The 27384-nt window shown below is 61.5% G+C and overlaps 1 protein-coding gene across 1 annotated transcript in view; it reads left to right on the forward strand.

Moving 5' to 3' along the window:
- Positions 1 to 14779: 14779 nt before the first annotated feature.
- The window catches only part of IGSF9B (immunoglobulin superfamily member 9B), a gene marked incomplete at both ends in the record, with an annotated part of 34840 nt that continues 22235 nt past the window's right edge, over positions 14780 to 27384 (forward strand). The window contains 9 exons of the mRNA XM_082778024.1: positions 14780 to 15035; positions 16132 to 16329; positions 16953 to 17099; positions 19338 to 19489; positions 20689 to 20806; positions 22204 to 22345; positions 22458 to 22603; positions 24879 to 25021; positions 26744 to 26884. Of these exons, the coding sequence (XP_082634150.1) occupies positions 14780 to 15035; positions 16132 to 16329; positions 16953 to 17099; positions 19338 to 19489; positions 20689 to 20806; positions 22204 to 22345; positions 22458 to 22603; positions 24879 to 25021; positions 26744 to 26884 (1443 nt within the window). The remainder of the gene's footprint in view (positions 15036 to 16131; positions 16330 to 16952; positions 17100 to 19337; positions 19490 to 20688; positions 20807 to 22203; positions 22346 to 22457; positions 22604 to 24878; positions 25022 to 26743; positions 26885 to 27384) is intronic.

Raw genomic sequence — 27384 nt, forward strand, 5'->3', positions numbered from 1 at the left:
ATTTCTGGTGCACGCCGTGGTCACATCCCAGCTGTCCTGCAGCATCTTGTGGGTTCCCACCACCCTGGGCTCTGCTCGAGGCTGCAGGGGCACTGGGGACCCACGGGACAGCGTTTGGACCTTGCCTGAACCCTGCGTGCCCACGGCCACCTCGCCACCACCCTTGGGTGCCCCCAAGCACCTCCCGCAGCCACCCGTGGTCCCCAGCTGTGCTCTCCCTTCCCGCATCCTGGCTTAATCCCCATGTGTGTTTTTAATGTCTCTGCGTGCCTCTAAGCTCTTCCGCACCCAGAGGCCAAATGCTCCTTGTAGGATTCAGACGGCTCCCCTGTGGATTAGATGGGAGGGCTGCAAATTCCTTGTAATTTCCGAGCGCGGCTGTGTTGTCTGCTCGGGGCTGGTGGGGGCTGCAGGGGCGGCCCCCGCGCGTTTCCCATCCCCGTAACACGTGCCGAGGGTTAGCGAGCGATCCCGTGCCTGGGCTCTGATTGAATTAATCAGCTGGAGCTGGGCACGGGGGGAGGTTTGGGAGGGAATTCCCTTGATGCTTGGGGTTGTGTGGTCCTGGAGCTGCGTTCCCTGCTGCCAGATCTCTCCTATGGAGCATCAAATTAGTATTTTCAGGTCCTCGAAGGCTTTTGCCCTAACCATAAAAGCCGTGCACGGTGCTAGGGATGGAGAGCACCAAATGAAGGTGTCCCCGTGCGTCCTGCACCTCGCTGCACACCGTGGTATCCCCATGGGGCTGCCCAAGATGAGGCAGCGAGGTTTTGGCACCGTGCGTAACGCCAGCCCCCGGTGTTTGGGGTGTTGGGGCCGTGGTGTGGGGGCACCCCCAGCGAGGCCACCGCCTCCTCCCCGGGGTGGGAGCGTGGATTTGTCTTTCTGATGCCTCAGTCAATGGCATCGACGGGGCTCGAGCGAGGGATCGATTGTAATTTGGTCGGAGGGCCCCATGCGGGGTGCCAGAGGAGTAATTAGAGCAGCAGGGGCGGCACGGGGCTGGCTGCTGCGAGGTCAGGGTCTGGGGGGGGGGGGTGGGAGGCACATCCTGGGGTCCCTGCGGCAGCCTGGGGGCGGCTCCTGCACCCCAAGCAGCTGGGACACCCCTCAAAGACCCCAGGCTGATGGAAACAAGGGGATTTCCATGGCTAAGGGAATCTCCCAGAAGCTCGGCAAAGAAAAATCATTTCCTTAGCGTGCTGCAGGAGGCTTCCCCCAAAAAGAGGGGTCTGGGGACCCCATGGACCCTGGGAGCAAGTGACAGGGCTCTCAGTGGGGACCAGATCCTGCTGTTTTGCGGGAAATAGATGAAATTTCCCCACAGCCAAGCAGCCTGAAGCTGGGATGCAATCGATGCTCTGGCACAGAAGCTGTTCCGGCTCTCCCTTGCCCTCGCAGCCTGCAGCTCGCTGGCAGATCCCACCCACACAGAGCCCGGCTGCTGCTTCCAGCGCTGGGGCTGCGCTCCCCCGGCGAGGATTTCTGCCCGTCTGGGCTGGAGGCTTAGCTCCGAGCTGTTCCTCGCAGAAGGGAAGGGGGCTTGTGCCTGACGGACACCCCCAGATTTCTCCTCCCGTGCTTTTTAGGGGATGCTGGCACCACGCATCCCGGCCGGGCCCCGGGGGATGCTGCACGCAGCCAGGCTGGGAGAAAGGTGGGGGCGGCTTTCGGGGCTGGGTGGGCGGAAGGGAAGGGAAAGGAGGATGTAAACTTGGGGAAAAGGTCAGGCGTGCTATAAATAAGTGGCATCCGGGGAAAAAAATGTCAGCATGCAGCGGCAGTGACACACAGCAGGGCCCGAGATGGAGAGGGTGCGGTGGCTGCGGTCCGATCCGGGTGATTGTAGGCATGGGGACTGGGGTAATGGGGTCCTGGGTGGCAGGGCACAAAGGGACTTTCCCCCTGCTCACCAGCCAGGGATGGGACCAGGCTGCTCCTGCTGCTAGGGGAGGCGGAGAGGAGGAGGCTGGGGAGGACGAAGGCGCTAATAGAGACAGATGAGCAGCGCTTTCTGTTAGATGTCCTTATCCACGCTGCTCTAAGAGCTGCCCAGGAGGGAACTGGAGGTGAATTTGGAGGGTCAAAGCACAGCTCTCCTGCTGGCTGGGTGGTTACTGGGGATGCTGCTGCAGCCAAGCAGGGTTTGGACACGCACCGGTTGCAAGCTGTCCCATGGACCAGGCTCTTGGTGCCCCAAAAGCTGTCCTGCTGCTGCCTAATGGGGGAAAAAACATTTCTGGGTTTGGGTGCTGGAGCAATGGGTGGGCAAACTGGAACCTCACAGCATCCCTGGGGGGTTTGGGGCTGGGGGCAGGCAGCAGCACAGGGTGCTGCAGAGCCTGCTGTGCCCATGCTGCCGCCGGGACATCCCCTGGGCTGCGTGGTGTGCCGGGGGAGCGCTGTGCTCGAAGGCTGATTGCACATTTGTCCCAAAGTGGTGTGACTCGCTGCCTAATCATCCTCCCCAGCAGCCCTCTGAATGCAGGGCTGATTGCTGCCTGCTGCGGGGGGAGCAGACTCGGGGCCAAGCCCAGCTGTGGGGAAGCGATGCCGGCAGCCGCGCGCTGCTGGCGCCGGTTCAGCGGCGAGCTGAGGACTGGCAAACTCAGCCCTCGGGTTCGTGCCTGTCTGGAGCTGTGTCCTGCAGCATCCCGGGGCTTGGGAGGCACAGAGAGAGGGGAAGGAAAAGCTCCCGGCTCCTTGCTCACCCAGGCAAATCAAAAGCAGAGGGAGAAGGGCAGGCGGGATGCGGTGCAGTGGGTAACGAGAGCTGCGTTCGTGATTTCTGGCTGGGGATTTCCTCCCCGTCACCGCACTGCAGTGTCACCTGGCTGTCACCTGCAGCCTCCAGGGCCCTCCTGGCTTGGGAAAGGTTTCGGGCTGTGGCTGCGATGCCCTGAGCTCAGAGCAGGGCTGAGCCACGTGTGCTGGGGGGCAGCGTGGGGAGCGGGCACGTGGGGTTTCCGTGAGCCCATCCTCGTGGTGTCCGGGCTGCAGCCGTCGGGGGGCCGTGGCCTCTTTTCCCTCTGCCTCCGCTCACGTGCGCAGGCAGGAGCAGGCAGCCGGGAGCGTGTTGGCCCTGGGTAATCCCACCCCAGCTCGTTCTGCCCCACAGGAGCTCGTTTGCAGCAGGCACTGATTTGCCCACCCAGCGAGGGGCCGCGTGTCCGTGCCTGGGGCAGAGGGGAAGCAGCACGGGGCTGCAGGGACACAGCTCGTCCCTCCTGCAGGTCCAGCTCTCCATGCAGCCCCCCGGGCTGTTCCTTTTTCTGGGGGCTCTCTGCAGGATGGGCATTTCTGGCTATGCAGTGCTGGGGACAGCCCCGAGACCCCTCTCAGCCCCCCGCGGTGCCCCCGCTTAGGGCCACTTGCAGCCTCCTCTTTGCAGCAGCATCACTGCAGCAAGGATGTGCGCGGCTCCAGCCCCCCACCGCCTGCTCCCCTCCGAACAAAGGCGGCTCTGAGCCTCCCCTGCCTCTTGGCACGCTACAACAGAGCCCTTCTCTCCGGCAGCAAAAGCCCTTTCCAATCCCCGAGCCTGCTGCAGCCCCCTTCCCTTCCCCAGCTCCCTCCTCCCCGCTTCCCCAGCCAGCCCTGCCACCTGCTTGTCCCCATCCCGTGTTTTTGGGGATCCGGGGGACCTGATCCTCTTTTTTGGGGGGATCCAGAGGACCTGGCCGCGGGGGCTGGGGAGCCCGGCTGCAGCCTGCAGCAAGGAGCGGCGCGGGGGGAGCGCTCCTGCCACCGGTAATTACCGGAGAGGCTGCTGCCACATGATTAGGGGACGTCAGCAGAGTGTGTCACTGCTGATGCCACGCTGCATGTGCAGGGGCTGGAGAGGGTGCCAGGGCGAGAGGTTGGAGCACGGGAGCCAGCCCACACGCCTGCCCTTCAGCGAGTCACCCGTGCCTCAGTTTCCCCATAGAAGCTCGTTGCGCCCCCCCCCCTCCCCGAGGAGAGCTGCACGCTCCTGGCTTTTTTTGGGGGGATGTTCTAGGGGAAGCCAGGACGAGGTGTCGTTACTCACGGCGATGACAGCGCCGATGACAAGTCCCCAGCCTCCAGGAGCACGTGCTGTGCCCATGCTCCTCGCGTGGGGCTGCCTTCCCCGTGCCAAGAGGCCCAGTGAGTAACGGGGTGGGCGGCAGCGCCGGGGTGCTGAGTGGGAGCAGGAGCTTCTGCACAGCGAAAGCTGGAAAAAAATTGCACCATCTGGGGGCAAACCCTGACCCGTGGGCTGGGTGGGGGTCTCCTGCCCCCCCAGGCTGCCTCTGCTCCAGCCCAAGGTCCCGTGGAGCAGAGACCAGTGGCTTTGGGACTCCCTAAAATGTTGGGGTGCGGCTGCTGAGCCTGTCCCCAGGGTGGGGACACCTCACAGCTGGGGCTGTGGAGAGCTGTGTTTTGGCTGGAGAGGTGCTCGAGGAGATAAGGATGGGGTATGGTGTTCCGGGAGCCGGATCCTTCTCGGAGGTTAACAAGACAAGACAGGCAATTGCTGCCGCTTGATACAGGGAGCGTCGTGTGAGTGAGTCTATTAGTGGGCTGATGAGTAATCAGCTACGTTGGAGACCTGCTAACGGGAGGGAAAAGTTGTTAACGTGACTCAGCTGACCCCTCTCCGCAGAAGTTAGCGTGTCTTTTCTGAAATACCGCAGGTGGATTGCTCCACGCCTTGGGCGCGCAGCCGGGAAGGCATGGCAGGATCTTCCTCCTTGCTTGCCAGCTGGAGTCACGCGCCGGCGATGAGCCACCGGGAGAGGAGAGGGGCCGGCAGCTCTCCAGCCTAACCCCAGCCCCGAGCCCGGCTGCCTGCTCAGCCTCCAGCAGCTCCAGTGAGGAGCTTTTCAGTGTTTCCAGCCCCGCTGCGCTGGCAGCGATGCTTCGGGCTGGCTCAGCACTTCAGCTCCTGTCCTCCCGCGTGCCATCGAGTGGGGATGGGGCAGGCTCCCTCCTCCCGGTCCCCTCCCAGAGCAGGGAGGAGGTGACAGCTGGGCGATGTGGGATGCTGTGAGACACCGAGTCCCACTTTCCAAATGTGGGCCGTTGCCTCCCGAAGTGCAGGAGGCAGCTCTCCCGGGAGATCAGGTGTTGCGAGACTCGTGACTGTACCATGCAAATGCTGGGGGCTGTGAATAAGCACGTACTTGTGCTCCACGGGGGCTGGAGATGCCGTGGTCCAGGAGGCGCAGCCCGGGGCTCGTGCTCCCCGGCCGGGTCACGGCACGAGGGGCTGGAAGCAGAGCCACAGGCACCGGCACCCCAGGAGATGCTGTTTGCAGGTCAGCCCCTCTCCAAGCAGGCAGGTTAATCAAGAGCAGGGCTTACATAAAGCACGCTGGGTCTCCTCCTGCAGTCTGTGCCCTCGCCGTACCACAGAGCCTCCCTAGGGTCAGCTTTTTTATTATTTTTGCAGCCCCAAATGGAGGGCTGAACCCAAAGCTCACTGCTCTGAGGGCTGGCCAGCGCTGAATTTCTAGCCTCAACCTGCAGCCCGTTCCTGTTTTTCTGGTGGTACCAAGCCCTGTTTCCTCCTCCCTTGATCCCAGGATCCCAGGAGCCAGGTCGTGGGGAGCTGGCAGCAGGACGTGGCCCCAGTGCCCTGCGTGCGATGGGGAGAGGCGCGTCCCCAAAGTCTCTTGGCTCGAGCAGCGCTCTTGTGCTAGCTTGAGGATTCCTTCCTCTTCCAACTGTCAGAGCACTGAAAAAAGAAAGAAAATAAATAAAAAGCAATGACATTTTTATCCCTCTTGTTAGGCAAAGTGGTAAATTTATCGCTGGGCAGTTGTCAAGTGACTCAGCCGTGCGCAGCAGGCTCTGCTCTCCGTGGCTGCTCGAGGGGCAGAGGGGAAGGGCTGTCACTGGGTGCTGCCCTACAGGGAGACCTTTTTCCCCTTTTTTGTGGCCTTCTGAGCTGGGGAACAGCGGGGGTCCCCAGCCCAGTGGCGTGAAGGATGGGTACCAGCAGAAGGCTGCTCCCAAAGCTGCTCCCCTTGGGAAGAGACGCGCTTTGCCTGCGGGGTGGGAAGATGCTGACCCCACAGCGGTGGCACCACGGTGCCCTGCAGGGACGTGTCCTGGGCGTAGAGGTGTGTGTATGGCCGGGCTGGATCCGACCCCGGGCACAGTTGGGCTGGCAGCTCCCTTGGGGCCGAGGGTCCGGGCACTTCTTGCCTTGCCTGCTGCCTTCACCCGCACCCGGCTCCGGCACAGCCGAGCGGTGGGAAAGTACACGGAGTGCCCTGCTCATGTAAATAAACCCGGCTATAAATAGAGAGGGAGAGAAGTGTGAAAACAGTGGGGAAGGGATTTTATAAAACTAGCAAATTAGTCTGGAAAAACAAGGGTGTGAACCGGCAGCCGCGCTCCAACCCGAGCCCATATTTCCAGTTCCTTGATGGATGATGGGGCCGCGGTTGGGCGCGCGGCGTGGAGAGGTGCGGGGCTGGGTCACCCCCATCCATCACGGGCAAACACCTCTCCTGGTGCTTCCCACCTCGGGCTCTGTTGCTGTGTGTAATCAATGCCCTCGGTGCTTATTTTGTTCTTTTTTTCAAATTATGGAGAAGCCCAGCTAAAGCCATAAGATCTGGTGACGCTGACCAGAGCGTGGTGCCCTTGCAGATGGGCTGGGCTCTCGCTCCCAAGCACGCAGCACCAGCTCTCCCGTGCAGATTTGCAAGCTTTCACTTCAGACCTGAGGGCTCAGAGCTGAGTCAGGCTCTTCGGAGGTCAGGGGTTTTGCTGGGGAAGCAAACTGCCGGGAAGTCTGCACGAGCCGGGGCAGTGTTGCCACCCCCACGGTGCTCACCAGTGTCACCGTGACCAGGGCATGGGATGCTCCTCATGCTCCTCGGACCCTGTGTCCCCTCGTTTTCCTCCTCGCTAGGGCACGCATGGGAAGAAGAAGGGGGAGAGCAGCAGCTGCTCAAAGCTCTTTCCAGATCCTCTCCCAATGGCATGAGCATCAGGACCCGGTGAGTGCTGGGGACAAGGCCGTGCCAGGCTGTCCCCTCCCAGGCTGCCTGCCACCCCGGGGAGGTTCAGTGTCCCATTTCTGTCACTGTCACGCTCCTGTTCACCCAGGTCTCATCGCCAGAGGTTTGTTGAGAGGAGAGGGATCCCACAGACCCGTTCCTGCCATTTTTTGTGCTCTTCCAAAGGTGACACGGGCGGTGCAGGTGGCAGTGACCGAGCTGTGGTGGGCAGGTGGCACAGCTGGTGCCAGGGGTGGCATTGGCACCGAGCTGTGGTGCCAGTGGTGACGGTTCTGGGGTGATGGGTGCACGTCACGCCAAGCTGGGGCTGGGGCACAGGTGACAGAGAGATGGCACGGCGGGGTGGTGACACTGAACCAGCGCAGTGACGTGGGGACACACACAGATGGTGGCAGGGATATGGGTCCATGCAGGGTGGCAGGGCCAGGTGGCAGGGCTGGTGGCTGGCAGGGTGGCACAGGGGGACAGGGAGGTGGCACTGTTTGGGGCTAGGTGGCACATCTGGAGATGGGGGAGACACCACGAGGGGACAGGTGGCATGTTAGGGACAAGGGGGTGGCAGGGGACATATTTGGGACCAGGAGAGGACACGTTTGGGGATGGAGGGGACACATCTGGGGATAGAGGGGGACACATTTGGGGGTGGGGGGACAGGAGGGGATGTATGTGGGGATGGAGGGGACATGCTTGGGGATGGGGGAGGACAGAAGGCACACATTTGGGGGACAGGAGGGGACACATCTGAGGATGGGGGACACGTTTAGGGGACAGGAGGGGACATGTGAGGATAGAGGGGATATATTTGGGGATGGAGGGGACATATTTGGGGACGGAGGCTGCAGAAAGGGACAGATTTGGGGACAGCAGGGGACACATTTGGCGATGGAGGGCACATCTGGGGACAGAGGGGACACATTTGGGGGCAGGAGGGGACACGTGGAGATGGAGGGGACAGGAAGGGACAGATTTGGGGACAAGACGGGACACATCTGGGGCCAGGAGGGGACACATTTGGGGACTGGGGGGGACAGTAGGGGACACATTTGGGGACCGGGGAGGACATCAGGGGACACATTTGGCGACAGAGGACACATCTGGACACATAGGGGACACATCTGGGGACGGAGAGGACACCTTGAGGGCCAGGAGGGGACACACCTGGGTACAGAGGGGACAAATTTGGACCGGGGGGGGGGGGCCAGCAGGGGACACATTCGGGCACGGAGGGGACGCAGGGGACACAGCGGGCGGCAGCAGCCCGGTCCCCGCAGCGCACCGCCCGGGCACTGCGCACCAGACTGCGGCGCACGGAGAAAGGGGAGGGAGGGGGGGGGACCCGCGGGGCGCGCGCGCGCGCGCACCAGCCAACCCACCTTGAACCGGGGGGGCCCCCCCGGATTTTTTTGGCCGACCAATCGCCTCCCACTCCGCCGGGGGGCCGGGCCAATGGCGGGCCGGCGGGGGCGGCACCGAGCGGCTAAAGGGGCCGGGGTTAGGCTGCGCCCCCCGCGCCGGGCGGCGGAGGCAGGTGCGGCACCGGCACCGGCACCGGCGGGATGGGAGCAGCGGCGGCGGCCGGTGGCCGGCCCTGAGCCGCCCCCTCCGGCCCCACCGGCCCCGGGGAGCCCTGTCCCGGCCCGGCCAAGCCCGCCCCGCCCCGGCCGGGCCGCCCGGCGGGCGGAAGATGCGGCGCACCGGGGGCCGGTAGTACTATGATTTGGTATGTGGCCGCTTTGGTTGCAAGTGTGCTCGGCGCCCGCGGGGTGCCCGTGCAAGGTGAGTGTGCGGGGGGGGGCCCCGGAGGGGTGGCGGGGGGGTCCTTGGCATGCACCGGTTGGGAGCGGGGAGATTGCGCCCGGGGGTTTGCGCCCGAGGGTTGCGCAAGGATTGCGCCGGGGTTTTGCGCCCCGGTTGCGCCCGGAGCTCGCACCGTGCTCCGCGGCTTGCGGCGGGGTTTTGCGGCCGGGTTTTGCAGCGGGGGGGCCGTGGGGAGCACGCCCCGGCGGTGCGGGGCTTGCGGCTGGTTGCGGCTCGGGATGGGGCCGGTTTTCCTCGGTGCTGGTGCATGGCGAGCGCTGGGCGCGGTGCGGGTCTCGGTGGTTTTTATTTCCCCCCCTCCTTTGGGAAAAAATCATAAATGAAGGGGTTGTGTGCTGTCAGGGCTTTGCGCCGGGCGCATCTCCTGAAGGCGCTGCTCGTTTTTGCTGTGACCTCCCAGAGGGCAGCGGCTGCGAGTCGGGAAGTTTAGGAGACAGCAGCCTGCAACAGCGCCGAGCTGCGCTGGTCTCGGGCTCCGGGCGCTGGGATGCTGCAAATGCTGCGTGTGTGTGTCTGCGTCTGCTCCCCGGGCTCGGAAATTCGCTTTGGAAGAAGTTAATCGGGGCGAGTCCTCGCTGGGGACACGGCTGGCTGGGTGCAGGGACAGGCAGGGTGTCCCCAGGGGGTGCGTGTCCCCCGGGGGTCTCTTGCTCCCCGTTTTTTCCTTCCAGCCTCCTTGGGGAGCAGGACGGAGCTCGCCTTTCTCTGCAGGGCTGTGCAAGGGGAGGCTGGGAGAGCGAGGAGAAATGCAGAAGGGATTCAGTGCCTGCCCTCTCTGCTTCCCCTGCAGTACCCTGGCGAGGTCAGCGTTTCCTTCTGCAGCCTTTGGGGGTGATTTTTGCTCCCCCCCCACGTCCCTGCCATCCTTCCTCCTCCCCTCCCAGGGTGGCTGCAGCACCGAGCAGGGGAAAGCGAGGCACAGGGTTGTCCAAGGTCAGGAAGGAGACAGCAGCAGGGGATCACCCTGCTTTTCCTGCTCTGCCTTCCCTCCTGTCAGCCTCCAGCCCCCAGCCATCCCTGCAGGTAGCAGGTGAGCTGCGAGCTGCCTCCTCTCTCCTGCTGCTGCTGCAGCACCGGCTCCCAGCCCTGCTGGCCTCCCCAAACCCCTGGGCGCACCGCAGCCCACCCGTGGGGCTCCCCAACCGCGGGTTTATGCGGGATGGGGGTCGGGATGGGGCTGCCCTAATGGGGCTGGGGGCTCCCCGGCAGGGTGGGCTGCAGGGGCGCGTGTACGGCGAGGCGTGTACGTGATGAATGAGTGTGCCGTGAGTAATGCGTGGGTGGGCGCAGCGGGAGAGGGGGCGCTGCGGGCCAGCACGTCCCCCACGGGGACACGGCGCGGAGACATCACCCCCCAAGCAGGGGCTGGAGCAGGAGAGCAGGGGTTTTATGGTGGGGGTGGCCCCCCCAGTTCTTCCTAAGCACCCTGGTGGGGGTGTAGGGTGCTGGGGAGCCGTGTGTGAGGGTGGGAAGCAGGGACACACGTGGGTGGCTGTCACCCCGCATCGCTCAGCAGCGGCTGGGGATGATGTTTGCAGGGGATGTGGCTGCGGGGAGGGAGCCTGCAGCGTGTGCCAAGCTGCCTGGCTGGTGGCAGCGCCCCGTGGGGCTGCTGGTGTCCTGGTGGCAGTGGGTGTCCCCTGGGCACGCTGTGTGGCTCTGCCCCGTGCTGGGCTCTGCTGCGGTGCTGTCTCCGTGGTGTGTCTGTCCTGAGTCACTGCGCCCTGGGCGTGCGGGCAGAGCGAGCCAGAGCTGCGGCGTGCTGTCCTGCCAGGCTGGTGATGCTCTCAGGCTGAGATCTCCCTCTGCACGCTGAACACGGTGCTGGTTTTGACACCCCCAGGCTCTGTTTCAGCCCTCCCTGCCTTGCTGGGAGAGGTGCCCTTCCTCCCTCTGCCTCCTCCTCCTCGCAGAGCTGGGCAGAAGCATGGTGCCTTGCAGCCCTGCTGTCCCCGGGCAGTCCCCTGGCTTGGCGAGGCTCTCCGAGGGCTTTCCAGGCGTTAATCCGCTCAGAGAGCGCACGTTATCCCCTCTTACAGCTTGGGGGAGGAGAGCGGGGACGTGCCCGTGCCAGGGCGCGTCGGGAGTGGGTGTCAGGGGGAGGTTTAGAGGGGGCCCGTCCTCCTGGCGTTCCCGTGGCGCTGTGACACCGGGGCTTTCCTCCCTCTCCCGCCAGTGCGATGTGGCAGAGATGCTCATGGGCACGGCGTGCCGAAGGGTGGCTTGGTTTTGGGCAAGGCTGCCATTGAGGGGACCACCCGGCCCGTGGCAGTGACCTTGGCTCGGAGAGATCCTTGCTTACCCGTGGTGGTGCCGCATCCCGCGGGCTGCCGCTGCTCTCCCCGTGCCTCCCTGGCAAGGGGATGGCTTGGCACCGGCGTTGGCCAGCGGGGGCTTGGCCCAGCTCCCTTTTTTATTTATTTTTTTTATCCTTTCCTGGAGGATTTTTTGCTCCTCTTGACCTGTTGGATGGAAGGGCAGGGAGGGGCGCGTGCGCCGTGGCGCTCGGCGGCAGATTCTTGCGGTGATGCTTTTCTGGCTTGGTTGCCTTTCGGCGCGGACGATGCGGCTTCCCCCGTGCTGGGAGGACTCTGCAAGCCTGCGTTCCCCTCCGGAGCTGCTGCAGGACAGGTCAGCGTGTTCACCTCCCTGCTGGAGGGTGGCAGTGAGGCCCTGGAGCTGGGCGAGCAGCCGGCGCGGTCCCTTCCCGCGTGGATGGAGGAGCCTCTCCCCCTTCCCTTCTCTTCCCTGCAGCAGGCGTCTCCCGAGCCCGAGGCCCTCGGTGACCAGCTGGCCTCAGAAAAACAACTCCGTTCCTCCTGCTTCCTGCTGGAGAGGCTGGCATTGGTGGGAGGATTGCCTGAGCCAGGAACAGCGTGATTCAGGAGCTGCTGGCGGGCGGCTCGGCTGTCAGCACGCCGAGTGCTCGCACCAGAGTTAGGAGCCGGAGGATGGTGACAGTGGCGGGGCGGTGGCACCGGGGCGCGGGGCTGCCGTGGGTGTGCGGGCAGCAGATGCAGCAGCAGCTCTCCCCCGGGGCTGTTCTGCTGCAGCAGCTGCTCGGGGAGCTGCTGGTTGTTGCTGGGAGATGGCTCCCGGGAGGTGCCCAGATGCTGGTGTCGAGCACGGGGACACCTCGGCTCTGATTCCTCCTGGTGGGATGGTGCTGGGGCGATGGGGATGGCAGTGGGGTGATGGGGACGGTGCTGTCACCACCAGCAGGTCACCTTGTGTGCTTCATCCCTGCGCCCCAATGGGTGGCACAGCATTGGGTGCGCACCCATGGGTGCTGATGGGCACCATCCCACCGGTGTCATCGCTGTGGGGCAGCACCCAGGTTCGGGATGGCACCGGCTGCTGCGCGGGCTGTCCCTTGTCCCCAGGACGGGGTTCGAGCTCGCCGCCAAGCTGCTGATCCCGCGCCGCCGCCGCCTCTCCCTGCGTGACCTTGAGGCGAGTCGCTTGACCTCCGCACGGCGCAGTCCGTCCATCTGGAAAATCGGGTTTAAAAAGCAGGAATCTGGCTGAGAAAAAAGCAGATGCTGCTTTGAAGCTGGGGGAAGGGGAGCGGGCTGCGTGGTGGCTGCCCAGGGATGGGGACAGACAGATGCTCCTGGGGGGCTGTGAGCACCCTTGGGTGCACGGGGGGTGCTGTGCTCGTGGCTTGCAGGGTTGGGCTGGTTCTTGGGGTGGTTTCCAGAGCAGCTCCTCACAGCTTTCTGCCTTCTGTGTGCATCCCGTGCCCTGCAGAGCTGCATCCCCAGCTGGTATCCCGGTGCCAGCCCCTCCTGGCCCAGCATCGCTGGCTGCTTTAGGGCTCCTCAGCCTCTGCTTGTCCTTGGGGTGACCCTGCTCTTCCCTGGGATGCTTTCTGCTGGCCCCATCCTTCATGGGATGCGTCCTGCAAGCGCATCCAAACGGATATCCCCCAATTTTACGTCCAAGCCTCGTGCCGCTGTGGCTTTGCCTCCCTCCTTGTGGGACAGGAGGGATTGAAAGCCCGGATCTGAGTGGCCCCAGCCTCGTTGGGAGCCCCGTGATGGCATCGTCTTACGTGATGGCAGCCTTCCCTCTCCCGTTGGGATGTGTTCAACTCCACCTCCACATCTTGTATTCCTGCCTCCTGGCACACTGTGTGCTTTTATTTTTCCTGGATCCGCTCTGATGACGAAGCCTGTTGATTGCTTGTTTTTCTTTACGAAGCACCCCCAGCTCGGTGTGAGCTCCTTGGGCACTTGGGGTTCGCATTCCCGCCGTGGCTCTCGCTGCTGACCCCGTTTTGAAGCCCCAGGTTAAGTCTCGAACCCCCCTGAACTTGGCTGGGAAAATCAAGCGCGTTTAAAAATACCCTTTCTGTTTGTGCTCTGTTTCTTCTGGCATCTGCGGGTTGTTTTCAAGCATTTCTCCACAAATGTGAGGGTGAGAATCACTTCTTTTAATGGAAAGCTGCAGTCTCCATTATTTATACGCTTCCAGGAGCTGGGGCGGCGAGGGAAGCCTGAATGTGGTGGGGTCGGGAGCAGCACCTGGGCTGGGTTTGTGGGTTGGGAAGGGGCAGAGCCCGTGTCCCTGACCCATTGGTGACCCAATGGGGTGCCCCATTGCTCCCTGATGGGCACAGAGCTGGGTGCTGTCCCCATTCCCCTCTGGAAGTGGGGACACAGAGACGCAAAGGGGATTCCTGCGTGCCCATCCTTGACGTTCAGCCTTGGAATGGGGAACCCATATCTGGGACCTTCATTTTGGGTGTAAAAGTGCAAATCTGGAGGCAGCGGAGCTGATTTGGGGGATGCTGGGGGCTTGTTTGCTGTGCTGCCCATCGGCCAGCCTTGGCTGTGTGAGGATGAGCGCAGCCACGCGCCGTCACCCGCCGGCCTGTGCAGGGGACACCGGCGCTGCGAGCTGCCAGCACTGACCTATTTTTCCTCCACGCACGTTCTGGCGCTTGCAATCCCACGGCCATGGGTGTTCGGTGAGCGCTGGGCCTTTGGGTGAGGCGGGAGCTGCTTGGGGTCACCTTTTGGGGGACCCAGGAGCGAGCGGCTTCCAAGCAGGGGCTCCCCAGGGCCTGTCCCCGTGGTGTCTGGGCATGTGGCAGTGGTTACCCTCACAGGCAGCGTGCTTTGTGTCTCTGCAAGCTCAGCTGTGTGCGCATCGATGCTCTGCTGGGCTTTTAGGAGTTGAAAACTGTCCTGTCCCTCGGGGCTGCTGGGCTTGGGTAGGAGCAGGGCGCTGGGGATGCAGCTGGGGAGCATAGGGGTTCAGGCTGGCTGCCTCCTGCTGCCTCGGTGAGCGGTCGGTGGGGAGGTTTTGTCCTCTGTCACCGGTGGAAAGCGGGGACACTGTCCCTTGGAAGGTCGTGGATGGTGCCGCGGCACCCGGCAGGGTGCTGGGGACCCGCTGGGCCGAGACAGCCGCCCGCGCCGGGGAGGCAGGGCGAGCGCTGTCCTTGGATGCTCTTGAGCTGCACGTGACAGCTGCCGTCCCCGCTCGGCGCAGGGGGGCTGTGGGCAGCCGGGGGGGGGGAATCCCAGTGCTCCCAGTGCCGTCTCAGCTCCTGCTGGGAGGCTGGCTGCATCCCAAGGCTGCGCTGGTACCCATCCCCTCCTGCTGCCGCGGCCGGGCACGTGCGGGTGGGAGCAAGGGCAGGGGAGCTGGGGGTGCTGGCGAGGTCCTGGGGGTGCTGACGAGGTCCCTGTGGTGCTGTTGGTGCTGGGCTGGATCCTTGCAGCTCTTCACCATCCGGGCAGAGCCGCTGCTGTCTCTGCTGACAGGGTGCGAACGCCTGAGCTCATCGGCGACGCAGCGATAACGAGGCCCAGGAGGTGCGAGCGTGCCACCGGGGCGGTGCGAAGGGGGCCACGGTGGCCCCATCCCCACCACCACCCCCTTGCCTGCTCGGGCAGGACCCCGGCGGCAGGGCTGAGCTCCAGCAAGGGCTGAGCACTAGCAGAGGGCGTGCAATGCAGCAAAGGCTCCTGGCGAGCGGCTTGCGGCGCGATGCCTTCGCCCTCCCCTCCGCCTGCGAGCGGCCCTCCCCGCATCACCCGGTGCTGCAGGGAGCGGGGATGCCTGGCCTGATGCAGGGCCGAGGGCTGCCGTCCTCCACGGGCACCCACTTTACGGTGCACGGAGGGCTCTGGGTGCAGCCGGCGGAGCTCTCCATCCCGTGGGACACCGGGAGGGATGGCGGCACGGCACAGCACGGCGCGGCCGGTGGTGCGCGCTTGTGCCGGAGCCAAAAATAGCCGGTGATGCTCGGCTCCCGCGGCGGGGAAGCGGTGATGTCACTCGCCGCCAATCACCGGCGGCCCCGAAGAGCAGCACGGAGGAGTGGGAACGTGCTTCCCCGAGCATCCCTCCCTGAGCAGAGCATCCCTCCCCGAGCATCCCCCTGGGAGCGGGCAGTGGCCGGGTGTTGGCGGATGTTTGGGGAAAAAGGGGGTCCCCCCCCATCCGTGATGCGCTGGAGGAGAGGTGCTCAGCCAGCCCAAACCCCGCATCTGCAGTTTCGGGAATCCCCAGCCTGCAGTGCTGCAGGAAGGGAAGGGGCGTGAGGTGGTGCGCGGAGCTGCTGCGGAGCCCCGTGCCGCATCGGGCTCCCCCCCTCCAGCTCCATCATATTGATGTTTTGGGGTTGCAGGGAGCTCTGAAAGCCCAGCCTGTTTTTTTTTTTTTCCTCCTCATGCTGGCTGTGCCGGTGCTTTCTCACTGCTGCTGCTCCCCTCTGAAAGGTGTGAGCTCTCTTTCTGCAGGGGGTGAAGCCGTGGGAAAGAGGCGAGCGGCGATTTGGGGCCGGGCACCTCCCTGCCCTGGTTCCCCGTCTCCCTTTTTGAAAGCTGTGCTGAGGATGGTGCCGAGCTTTGCTGCTGATGAAAAGAGCAGGATGATAACAGGCTGCAGCCGAGCTGGGAGATGCAGCCAGGGTGGAGCAGAGCCTTGGCTGAAGGCTGAGAGCAGCGAGTTTAATTGCTCCAGCCAGGGGGGGGGAAGCGGGGTGCCAGAATCACAAGTCACAGATGAGTTTCGAGCCTGGGGCTCTTGGTGACACCCAAGGACAGAGACTGGGCCACCTGGAATGGCTTCTGCAGGACGGCCACGTCCCAGGGCATGCCACAGCTGTGGGTGCTTGGCCCTGCTCACCGAGCTCCTGTGGCTTTTGGGGAGGATGGGGGCGTGCAAGTGGGTGCGCTTCTGGTTTTTGGGGTTGGGGAGCCCTTGGGGTTGGAGCTTGGGTTTTCCCAAGGGGTTCCAGTGGTGGGCAGCAGGCTCAGCCCCTACAACAGCTGCAGTTTCTGCCTTCCTCCCCTTGCAGGTGCCCTCGGCTCGAGGGAGGAGCCCGAGTTTGTGACCGCTCGCGCTGGCGAGAGCGTGATCCTGGGATGCGACGTTATCCACCCGCTCACGGGGCAGCCGCCTCCCTATGTGGTGGAGTGGTTCAAGTTCGGCGTCCCCATCCCCATCTTCATCAAGTTCGGGTTCTACCCTCCCCATGTCGACCCGGGGTATGCAGGTGAGGCTGGGGGATGCGGGGCTGGGGGCCGGGGGGCCACGAGGCGAGCGGTGCCGTGCTGCCGAGCGCGCGGCTCTGCTCAATCTGCTCCTCCGTAGGAAACCGCGTGCGGGCTCTGCCTCTCATCGCTTTCTTTCCACCCAGTTGGTTTTAATTAAGCAGCAGCACTAGGAAGCCAGCTGGGCTGTGTGGGACGGGAGCAACCGAGGCAGAGAAACCCAGGGTGATGCGTGGTGGCGGCGGTGGCTGCTGCCGCTGCGCCCCAGAGCAGCTGCGAGCCTGGGGGATGCTCAGGGGAGCGGTGCACGGGATCGGACCCCTCTGGGGACATCTCCTCGTGGAGGTGGCCAGGAGGAGGTGGCAGGGCTCTGCTGGAGGTGTAGAGCCCACGTGGCTGTGCACCAACGCGTGTCACCCTCCCTGTGTGGCTGGTGGCACCTCTGGGGGCTGGGGACGGCACGCTGGGGTAGAGCCGTCGCAACGTGCTGCTGCCTTGGGGAGCTCGATTTTGGTGTTTGCAGCGGGTTGAGATATCCCCTGCAAGGATGTGTTTGTGGGGTTAGGGCAGCCGGTGTGGGACGTGGGGTTTTGGGGCTGATGGGTTTTGTTCTCTGCCCCTGCAGGCAGGGCCAGCCTGCACGACAAGGCGTCCCTGCGCATTGAGCAGGTGCGCTCCGAGGACCAGGGCTGGTACGAGTGCAAGGTGCTGATGCTGGACCAGCAGTACGACACCTTCCACAACGGCAGCTGGGTGCACCTCACGGTCAACGGTGAGTCCCGGCCGGCAGCACGGGGTGGGCTCGGGGTTTGTGGGCAGCTCTACATCCAGCCCCTTTCGACGCTGGTGTCGCTGCTCCGTCCCGGGGATGGCCCCTGGGATAAGATGCTCTGGGATGTTGCGTCCATGGAGAGCACAATTGTGCTGGGAGCAGGCTGGGGATGAGCTGAGTGAGCAGGGATGGTGATGGATAAGGGATGAGTGTGTTGTGGGGGCCAGGAGGAGGACAGGAATGCTTGCACATTGGGACCTGGGGGCAAAATCAGCATCCATCCCTTGCTGACCCCATTCACATGCCCACGGTGCGGGGCCTTGTGTTCTCGCAGCGCTGTGGCCTGTGTTTCACAGTGGTGTGTGAGGATGGTGCAGCTCATTAAGCCGGGCTGCAGGGTGTGATTTCATGTGTGGCTTTCTAGTCCTGATAGGTAACGAGGATGGTAATGAGCCCTCCAGGTTTGGCAAGCCCGACCGCACAGGCTGCCGGGGCCGGGACTTGGCACAGGGTGATGCGGGAGGGCACCCAGCACCCGCAGAGCCACAGATGGTGCAGGGCAGCACTGCCAGGGCACGTGCAGAGCAAAGGCCAGGTCCCTGTCACCGTCACTGCCATGGTTTGGGGCCGTTCCCTAGGATGATGCCTTGTTCAGGGAAGACAGAGGGCTCGGGCGCAGCCGTGCCGGGTATAGGATCGCTGCAGGGCTGCATGGGGCTGGGGTGGTTTTCCCTTTGATTTCTGACTCACGCTGCACCTCGATAGCATCTGCACCTCCTAAACAAATGAGAAGCCGTCCAGGCCAGCTCCAAGCAGGAACTCCGCTTACAGAAGGGACAAACTTTTATTAGCAATCACGCAGTTTAATTACGCCAAGCTTGTTTAAAGGAAAGACATCAAGAAGCAGGGCTGGGGCTGCATCTCCTCGTAACGAAGAGATCAGAAAATCAAATCTTTGTTTTCTCCGAATCCGGATTTACTCCAATTACTTTTTCATTTTATTAGCGCCGCGCATTAAGCTAATTAGCAATTTGTCGTCTTCCACGTCGGGAGACGTCTTTATTTTTAGCGGCAGCCACGCTTTGAGGCAGGACGCGGCCGTGGAGCGCTGCCGGCTCCTCGCCGCCGCCGTGCCCGACCTTGAGCGATTTATTTAACCTTTGGGGGGGACGCCGGGGCTGCGGCACGGTGCAGAGCTGCCTAATTGAGCCCAATTAGCGGGCAGGAGCTGCGCAAGCAGGGCTCGTGGTGGCGGGGAGCACGGCAGCTCCGTCCTTGTGCGCTCCCCTGCCATGAGGGGCCGAGCTGCTGGTGAGCTCGGAGAGCCTGGGAAGGGAAGAAGGAGGAGGAGGAGAAAGGGAGAAAAAGGGAAGGAAGGCAGCTGTGATGGCTGGTGGTGATGGCCTCGATGAAAACCCTGCAGAGCTGCTGGCTGGGTTTATATCCTCCTCCCTGCCCAGCCCCAAAGGGCTCTGGGGTGCCTGGGAGCTGCTGGGTGGTGCCTCCAGCGTCCCAGGCTGCTCCGAGCATCCTGGCCCTGCACGGAGGGGTCTCAAAATAGGCTTTATTGGGCACCCAGGGGTTTAATAACGAAACAATAACCGTAATCCTCCAGCCACAGGAAACAGCTTTCAGGGGGAGGGCTGTGGCTTTTCCCCCGGCACAATAGGATGCTTAATTTTCTTAGGGGGACAATAAGAAAAAAATCATTTTGGGAGGCACAAAATATCATTCTTTTTTTTTTTTTTTCCCGAGCAGATTAAATTGCCAACCTGTCTTCCTCGAAAGTGGGCTTTAACAACTGCTGGTAATTAGGGGCGGGCTGTAATCCTGCCAGCCTCTTTAATCAGAAAGGAGCCTTTCGATCTGCACTGCGGTGTTTTCTTGTGTTTTGACAATAGCAAGTTAATGTGTGATGGGAACCGGGGGGGGAAAGTCGCACAGGGAGCCACTGGGGAGGAGGGTGCGGAAGGGGTTGGCACCCTGGGGTGCCCTCCAAGGGTTTTTGGCTCTGCCCCTTACCTCTGGGCTGTAGGACATGGTGGGGACAGCCCCTGTGATGCTGCTGTCCCCGCAGCCTGAGCCCTGTTTGCATTTCAGAGCCCCTTTTTGGGGAGATGGGGGCTCAGGGGGTGTCCCCACCTTGCGTGTGGCCACCTCAACTCTGTCACCGTGCCACTGCGAGGGTGACAGCGCGTGGGACTGGGGGGTGTGACGGGGTGTCCCTCTGCCCCCCAGCTCCCCCCACCTTCACGGAGACGCCGCCGCAGTACGTGGAGGCGAAGGAAGGCAGCAGCGTCACCCTGACCTGCATGGCATTCGGGAACCCCAAGCCCATCGTCACCTGGCTGAGGGAGGGAGAGCTGCTGGCTGCCAGCAGCAAGTACCAGGTAGGTGCACGGAGGGGAAACGACCTCTCCCCGCTGCATGAAATGGGGTGGCACCCCATGGACACCCCCACATGTCCCTTAAATCAGGGACGGGGTAGGTGACAAGGTGGTGGTGGCAGCTGTGGTGTGTCTGCAGCCAGCCTTGCTTTCTCAGCACTTCTCCCTGCTTCTTGGCCATAGGAGGGGGGGGTTTCTGGTGGTGGAGCTGCTGGGGGCTCTGCTGGACCCCCTCTGGGTTTTGGGTGGGGGCTGCACCTTGGGAACGAGGGGGAGAAGGGGGACGGTTCGGGCAGGGGGGGCTCTCCCCGCCCCAGGACCTGTTTCCCATCCCAGAGGCTCCCACTCCTCTCCCAGGCAGCGATTCCACCCGAGCCGTAATTGGTAAATCAGGCATTGGAATCAGCGCAGGCACTAATGAGAGTAATTAGGAATCATTTGTTACTAATTGAAATAGAAGGATGAGGCAGAGTGAGCGGCGGGGAGGGAGCCTGCCTGGGAGCGCGGCTCTCTTTTGCTGGGGGGGGGGATGCTGCAGCCTCTGGGGGTGACGCTCCCCAGCCCTTTTTTGCCACGTCCTTGGGGTCCTGATGGAGATTTGGCCACTTGTGGGGCCGTGGGGCAGCGTTGTGGGGCCAGGCTGGGGCTGGTGGCTTGTGTGGGGCCGTGGGTCTCACTGTGCCCATGGGATGTGGCTGCTGTTGTCCATGGGGAGCTGCTTGGCTTCTGTGCCCCCTGCACGTCCCCAGGCCCTGATAGCAACAGGGCTCAGCTTCTCCCCGGGGACACAGAGCAGGTCCTGTGGGATCGGGGCGGGCAGGGATCCTCCCGTGGGGCTCCCTGCTCCTTGCAGAGCAGAGCACGGCTTGCTGTGACGCATTTGGCAGGAGCCGAGCAGTTTGGAGTCTGCTGCGCGTCAGTCACTCCTGCAGGAGACGAATACGTTGCGAGGGTTTTTTTTTTTTATTATTTTTTTTTTTCCCCCCTTGGCGTCGAGCAGCAGTGCGTGTGTTGGTTTATTAATATCGAAGTCTTGCAGAGTTGGGGAAGCCCATTTCTCAGCCGGCTCGAGCAGCAGCAGCAGCTCCTCTCCATCTCCACCCTCCCTGCCCTTGAGGAAGCGGGGAGGGAGCGAGCATCCCCGTGCCGGGGGGGTCCCCGTGGGGTCTCCACGTGCTCCAAAGTCCCCTCCTGTCCCCCAGGTGAGCGATGGCAGCCTGACGGTGCTCTCGGTCAGTCGGGAGGACAGGGGTGCCTACACCTGCCGAGCCTACAGCATCCAGGGGGAGGCCGTGCACACCACGCGCCTGCTCGTCCAAGGTAGGATCCCTGCGCGGTGCCTGCGGGGTCATCCTCGGTGTCCCCAGGGGCTGGAGGGGGAATCACTGAATGTGCTGTGTCTCTGAGGTTCTGGGAACTGGGAGAGGGTGGATTGCCTTGGTGCATCCTGCTTTGTTGATGGGGAAGGGGCTTGCCTGCATCCAGCTGATCCAAAGACCCCTTCTGGTGCTGGTCCTGGGCTGGCGATAAATCAAATGATGTACATGAGGGTTTGGGAGAAGGCAAGGAGGGCTCTGATGGTGCCCTGATGTGCTTGGGACCGTGTGGGTGCGTTAGGGATGATGTTAGGGCTGTGCCACTGCTGAATTATCCCTGGGAGCACCCCAGCCACCTCCCTGTGGCACGGTGGGCACCCCGAGCAGCGGGTGGCACAGCCCCGGGTTGGTCCCCGGCACGGTTTGGCTGCAGCAGGCTGCCACCCCTGCTGCCCGCAGCCTTCCATTAAAAACTCCATCAATAAATAAACAAGGAAATGAAGCCCAAACCCCAGACGTTTAAATAACATCAGAGCCTGCCAGCTCATCTGATGGCACGGGGAGCAGGATTACGGCCGGTGCCTTCCTGTGGAAGCGGCTGCGCTGGGCACCCGGCCAGCACCGGCACGGCCCCCACGGCGTGTGCCCGCATCCCCTCCATCCCCAGCACGGGTGTGGCAGGAGATTTTGGGGGAAGGACTGGGATGGAGCTGCTAAAGCCAGGGCCAAAATGACTCGCCGGCACCGCGCCCGGTGCCCAGTGCTCTGTGTCCTGTTTGTAGGGCAGAGAAAGCCACGTAATTGGGGCACCCCGGTGGCCGGGCTGTCAGCTTGCTGGAGCAGCTGTGCCGATTAGCAGCCGGGCCCTGATTGCAGCTCGGTTTTGTTTGGAAAGCGGGGAAAGATTGAGCATGTCACAAAGCGCCTCGTCAGATAGCGGTGATACATGGCCGGCCTCCCGCTCCTCGGCGCTCAGCTCCCTCTTTTATTAAATCAACCTTTAATTAGGTCAACAGCTACCGGCAGAGAGAGGAGCTGGAGGTGTCCTGCGCTCTGCTGTGCGCCCAGGCAGCGAGCCGTGCCCCTCACCACTCATCTGGGCAGCTTGCTCTTTTTTCCTGGGCTCCTGCGGGTGGTGAGATCAAGGAAATGTGCTTGGGATTGAGCGAGATGGGAGCTTGTGTGTGCAGGGAGAGGCAGAGGAGCTCTGAGGGTGCAGGGATGGACCCCAGGAGCACCGTGCCCCTTGGGACAGCCCCGTCGTCCCATGGGATGGGGTTCCCCATGGCTCATTTGGCACGCGCAGGAGGATATATTTTCGGGGCTGCTGGCTCCAGCCCGTGTCCCCATAGGGGTGATGCATGCTCGTAACCTTCCCATAACCTTGCTCTCCATCCCCAGGCCCACCCTTCATCGTTTCCCCTCCGGAGAACATCACGGTCAACATCTCCCAGGATGCGCTGTTCACCTGCCAGGCCGAGGCGTACCCAGGGAACCTCACCTACCTGTGGTACTGGGAGGAGGAGAACGTCTACTTCAAGAAGTGAGTTTGGGACGGCGCCTTCCCCTCATCCCGTGCCAGGGCTGCCCTCGCTCCCTGCCGCTCCTCCTCCGGCGTTCTCCCCCCTCACCTCTCCTCCCCTGGTCTCTCGCAGCGACCTGAAGCTGCGGGTGCGGATCCTGATCGACGGGACGCTGATCATTTTCCGGGTGAAGCCAGAGGATGCTGGAAAATACACCTGCATCCCGAGCAACAGCCTGGGCCGCTCGCCATCCGCCTCCGCCTACCTGACGGTGCAGTGTGAGTGCGGGCAGCGGGGCCAAATCCTGATGGATGAGCTGCTGGAAGGGGCTGGGGACACCCGGCTCTGAGCCAGCCCGGAGGTGCTGCCATCCCAGTACGACCCAGTGGGGAACTGGGAGGCTTGGGCTGAGGCAGCAGCAGCTTTTGGGTGGCTCTGTGCTGGGTGCCACCACCCTGGGCAGAAGGGATTTCTCCCCTTTTAACACGGGTGGGCATCTCGCGGGCGCTCCCAGGGCGCTGTTCCCTTTTCTTGTCCCTGCAAACGCCCCGTCAGGGCTCTTAATATCAAATCCCCGCTTCGTTTCTCGGTATTTGTCATGGGGGCTCGTTGCCGTGACGTGGTTTTCTGCGAATTTGTAGGGCTGCGTGTAATAATTTCAGGCAGTAACTGATCTAAACAAACGGAGGAGAGCGGCGCTGAAAGGAGCGTTTCTTCCCACGCTTGTTCTTTCTGGCTCCCCCTGCTTTAATGGGTAGTGTGCCACCAGCATCCTATGGCATTCGACAGTAATGGTCCAAATTTCTGCCGCCTGCAATTGCAATATTGCTCTGCTGTGAAAGCCCATAGTGATTTTATTTTATTATGAAGGATAGGCTCGAACAAAGCGGGCTCGGAGCTCGCTTTCTGAAGACCTTTCAGATTGTGACTGTAGATCCACTGCTGGGAGCTGCCTGTTAGAGAAAACCCCTATGTCCACAGGGGCTGGGGCTGGCAGTCCTGCATGATCCCTTAGGGCACAGGAAAAGGGGCAGGATGCGGCTGGGAGAATGGCAGCAGGGTTCTTGCTGACCTTGCAGAGAGCCTCTCTATCCCATTACCTCCTCCCCACCCCTTGATTGCATTTTCCTAAGCCGGTCCCATGCATGCTGCTCCCTAATCTGGGTTATGGGGTCAGTGCTGGGATGCCCCGTGGCAGCTGGAGGCTTTGGGGAGCTGTTGGGGTTGCGTTTCCCAGCCGGTGCGCACAGCTTTGGAAACTTGCATGGCTCCCGAGTTTGGGTGCTTTTACCCCAGAAAAACACCAATGAGAGGGGGTCTTAATTCAGGTGTCAGGCTTTAATAACACTGAACATTGTCTTTTTTCCCCTAGCTTTGGGGCAGGCTTTTAGCAAACTGGAGCTGGAATGGTTCTGAGCCCCCTTTTTGGCTGGAGAAGCCACGAGGAATTTTCTCATTGACTTTTATTCGTTCCCATCAGTTGCAGGATGAGATTTCTCTTCCTCTCTGGGTTTTCTCTCGCAGATAGCCCTGCCCTGGTGCAGATGGGATGGGTCTGCACATCCTGGGCCCTGCACCCCTCTGGCACCCATCCTTTCCATCCCAACCCCATAGTTTTACCCTGAGCTTTGCCCCAGCTTGGGGACGCCACACCCAAAAAAACAATTTCCTTCCCCAACGCAGCGTAAGCCCCGTTAGGATTTTCCCATAACCTTGTGCTGCTGGTGTCTAGACGAGATTTGTAGAAATACTCGCTCTCCTTATTAGAAGTAACTTTTTTTTAAAAAAGCTTCTTATTAAAGAAAGTCTAGGTTCTCTCCAACCCACTCGCATTTAATTAAAAAGCTCTTAGAAGCGCTGTTAATGACACGTTCTAGACTTGAGGATTGCGAGACGTCTTGCTGCGTGGGTGGTGAAACGTGGGGAGGTTAGATACATATTTTAAGCTTTTTTGCATCCTATTTGGAAGGGTGGAGGTGGCTGATTCTTCCACGCAACCCAGCCTCAATTAGGCATGGGCTGCGAGTACAAACAAATAGGAGGGAAGCGGCTCACGCCGGCCTGACCGCGGGTCCCTTCTCGGCCTCGGCTGCTGCCCTTGGTGTGTTTTAGGGTGCTGGGGTTAAAACAGTTTTTGTTTGCTGGGTCGGAGTTGTTTTCCCTGTACCCAGCAGGAGGAACAGAAGCGTTGTCGGCGCCTCGGGAGGCGCCTCCAGGCTTGCCCACAGCGTTTTTTCCTTCTGGCGAGAGCGCGTTGCGGGGCGGTGTCACTCGGGGTGTGGGAACGGGTGTTTGGTGCTGCCTTTTAAATGAAGCTTTTAATGAAGTGCAGCTCTTAATGAGCTCCAGGTAGGAACCCACGGGGTTCAAGTAAAGCCCCCCAGAAGCGCCAGGTGTTGCAGTGGATGCAAGCCTGAAGATATCAGCTGGTGGGAGATCTGGACTCAGATTTGGGGTTTGGACTCTTGTTGCACGAGCAATATTGATCCTATACAGCCAGGTGTTGGGGGAGATGGGCTCCATCCTGGTCTTAACCTGGTGCTGCTCCCCCAGATCCTGCCCGCGTGGTGAACATGCCCCCCGTCATCTACGTCCCCATCGGGATCCACGGGTACATCCGCTGCCCCGTGGAGGCAGAGCCCCCGGTCACGCTGGTCAAGTGGAACAAGGACGGGCGGCCCCTGCGCATCGAGAAGGTGAGGGAGCAACAAGGAAGGGGGGATGAGGGGAAGGGGTGTCTGTGGTGTCTCTGCCCAAGGTTTTGAGCCCCAAACTTCATGTCCAGAGAGGAGAAAGCCCCTGGATGGGCTGACACTGTTTTTTTTTCCTACCAGAGCAGCCTGAGCTGAGTTAATTTAGGTTCCTTCAGGGAGCCCACGGCGCCTGTCTGAACATCCCAGACCTCTACAATGACCTCCCGATGGCCCTGTTTTCTTCCAAGGGCACCTAATGGTTAAAAGACCCTTTTAACAAGTCTCTGTCTTCCTATAATCGCGCTTTGATAGTCTCAGCAAGGATATTAGCCATTAAATATTTAAGGAAAACACTCAGTATTTTAATTTTTTTTTTGTTTAAATATTAACGATCTGGAGTTTTCAGTCGTTTTAAGCCTGCTGTCCGTGTGGGTTCCTGGTCGCTGGTGCCCGCAGCTTCTCATCTGGGGTCATCTTGGTGACACCAGGCTTGGGGTCCCCAGCCCTTGGTCTCCCCAGGGCTCAGGTGGGACGAGTTCCCCTTCCGTGGGGTGCTGAAGAGCCCGAGTGGAGGCTCCTGGTCCCCCCCAGTTTATAAAAGGTGTGAGCTGGGGCTTGGATTGCTCTGGCCAGGGAAAACCTGGCTGTGGCCATGCTTGGGGAGCTGCAGCTCGTGTTTGTTCTCACAAAATGTCCCACCTGCAGCGGCATAATGGCTCCTTTTGTTAATTGGAAGGATGCATTTAAAAAAAATCATTTAAAAAGGAGGGAGTGAAGGAAGAGGGAGATTTTAATGTCTACTCAAGGCATAGAAAGGTGGGAGCAGGCTGCTGTGCTTGCTGCCATGGCATCCCTCCTATGAGGTCCTTGCTGCGTGGCTGCTTGTCTTAGGATGTGGGTTTGTTTTTTTTAAGAGACGGAAGTCTGTGTCACAGGAGGCTTTTTTAATAAACACCAAACAGGAGAGCTTTCAAAGGAAAAAAATCTTCCGTGCCTTTAGGCATGCGTTTTGCAGTAGAGTAGTTCAGCTGGAAGGGACCTACGAAGATCATTGAACCCATCTGTTTTACCTAAGGTATGATGCCGTCATTAAATCTGTTGGGCCCCTTGGAGCCTGGCTGTGTATGAGGAGGAGAGCATCAGCGAGACAAACCCCTGCGTCAGCGGTGTGTTTGGGGCTGGGAAATCCTTCCTGGGGAGCAGGCACAAGCTGTGCCTTCACCTCCTGCTCACCGCTGCTGACGGGAGCCCGCCGGGTGTTTGGGCTCCGTGGGTGGCATTTGTCTCGCCTGATTTTAGACATCTCCAGAGCTGATGCTGGTGTCGAGGACTAGTCATCCAGGCTGCTTTTGTAGTCCTTGGAGAGAGAGCAGTGCTTCCAGGAAACACGGGTCTGTGCTCGAGCTGAGGCATCTACTCCTGGAAGGGATAAATCACGTCGCGGGGTTTGCCGATGTCTCCTGGTTAACTGGAAAAGAGGCTTAGACCCAAGGCTGAGATGGGGATTTCCTTGCTGTCTGCTCTCAGACAGGCTGATCTCACCTGCTTTTCCCTGCTCTGTGTTTGAGGAGGTGGCTTGGATGCTGGGAATGGGACTTCAAAGCGATTTGGGCACCTCCAGGAGATGCCCCAGCCACCCTGGGCTTAGTTTTTGGGGTTGGCCGAAGGGAAAATAAGCGGTGGTGTGAGCAGGACACTGCAGCTGCCTCCTTCTCCCTGCTGCAGTACTCTGGCTGGAACCTGCTGGAAGATGGGTCGATCCGAATCGAGGAGGCAACCGAAGATGCTCTCGGCACTTACACCTGTGTGCCTTATAACGCCCTGGGTACGATGGGCCAGTCTCCCCCTGCCCGACTGGTACTGAAGGTAACGTGCCTGTGCCTGCCGTGCCAGCACGTGCTGGTGTCCCCGGGGGGCTGCTGGGGTGTGCAGGGTGCTGGGACCCCAAACTGGGTGCTGGGACCCCGGACTGGGTGCTAGGACTCCAAACTGGGTGCTGTGGATGTGAGCATTTCACCAAAACATGCTGCTGTGTGGCTGGGCGAGCCTTCCTGTTCACAGATTATAACTATTTTTAAGATCATTACTATTTTTTTTTTTTTAAGTCTGTCTGCAGTTGTTGCTCATTAATGAGCGTAGGTTAGCGGGGAAGTGCTGGCCCTTGTGTGCCACACCAAAACAAGGTGCTGGCCTGTAGCATTGAGCCTTAGCAGCCCTGCACCAGGAGGGTTTGACAAAGCATCGTTCACATCCCCGGGATGGCCTGTTTGCCAACAAAATGTTCAGGCCTGCTGACCCGGGCTTGGATTTGCAGAGGATTTTAATGAAAAGATGATTTAAGCTGTAGAAAAGCTCCGTGGGCTTTT

The sequence above is a fragment of the Aythya marila genome (assembly GCF_965140915.1).
Source record: "Aythya marila genome assembly, chromosome: 23".
NCBI classification, from domain to species: domain Eukaryota; kingdom Metazoa; phylum Chordata; class Aves; order Anseriformes; family Anatidae; genus Aythya; species Aythya marila.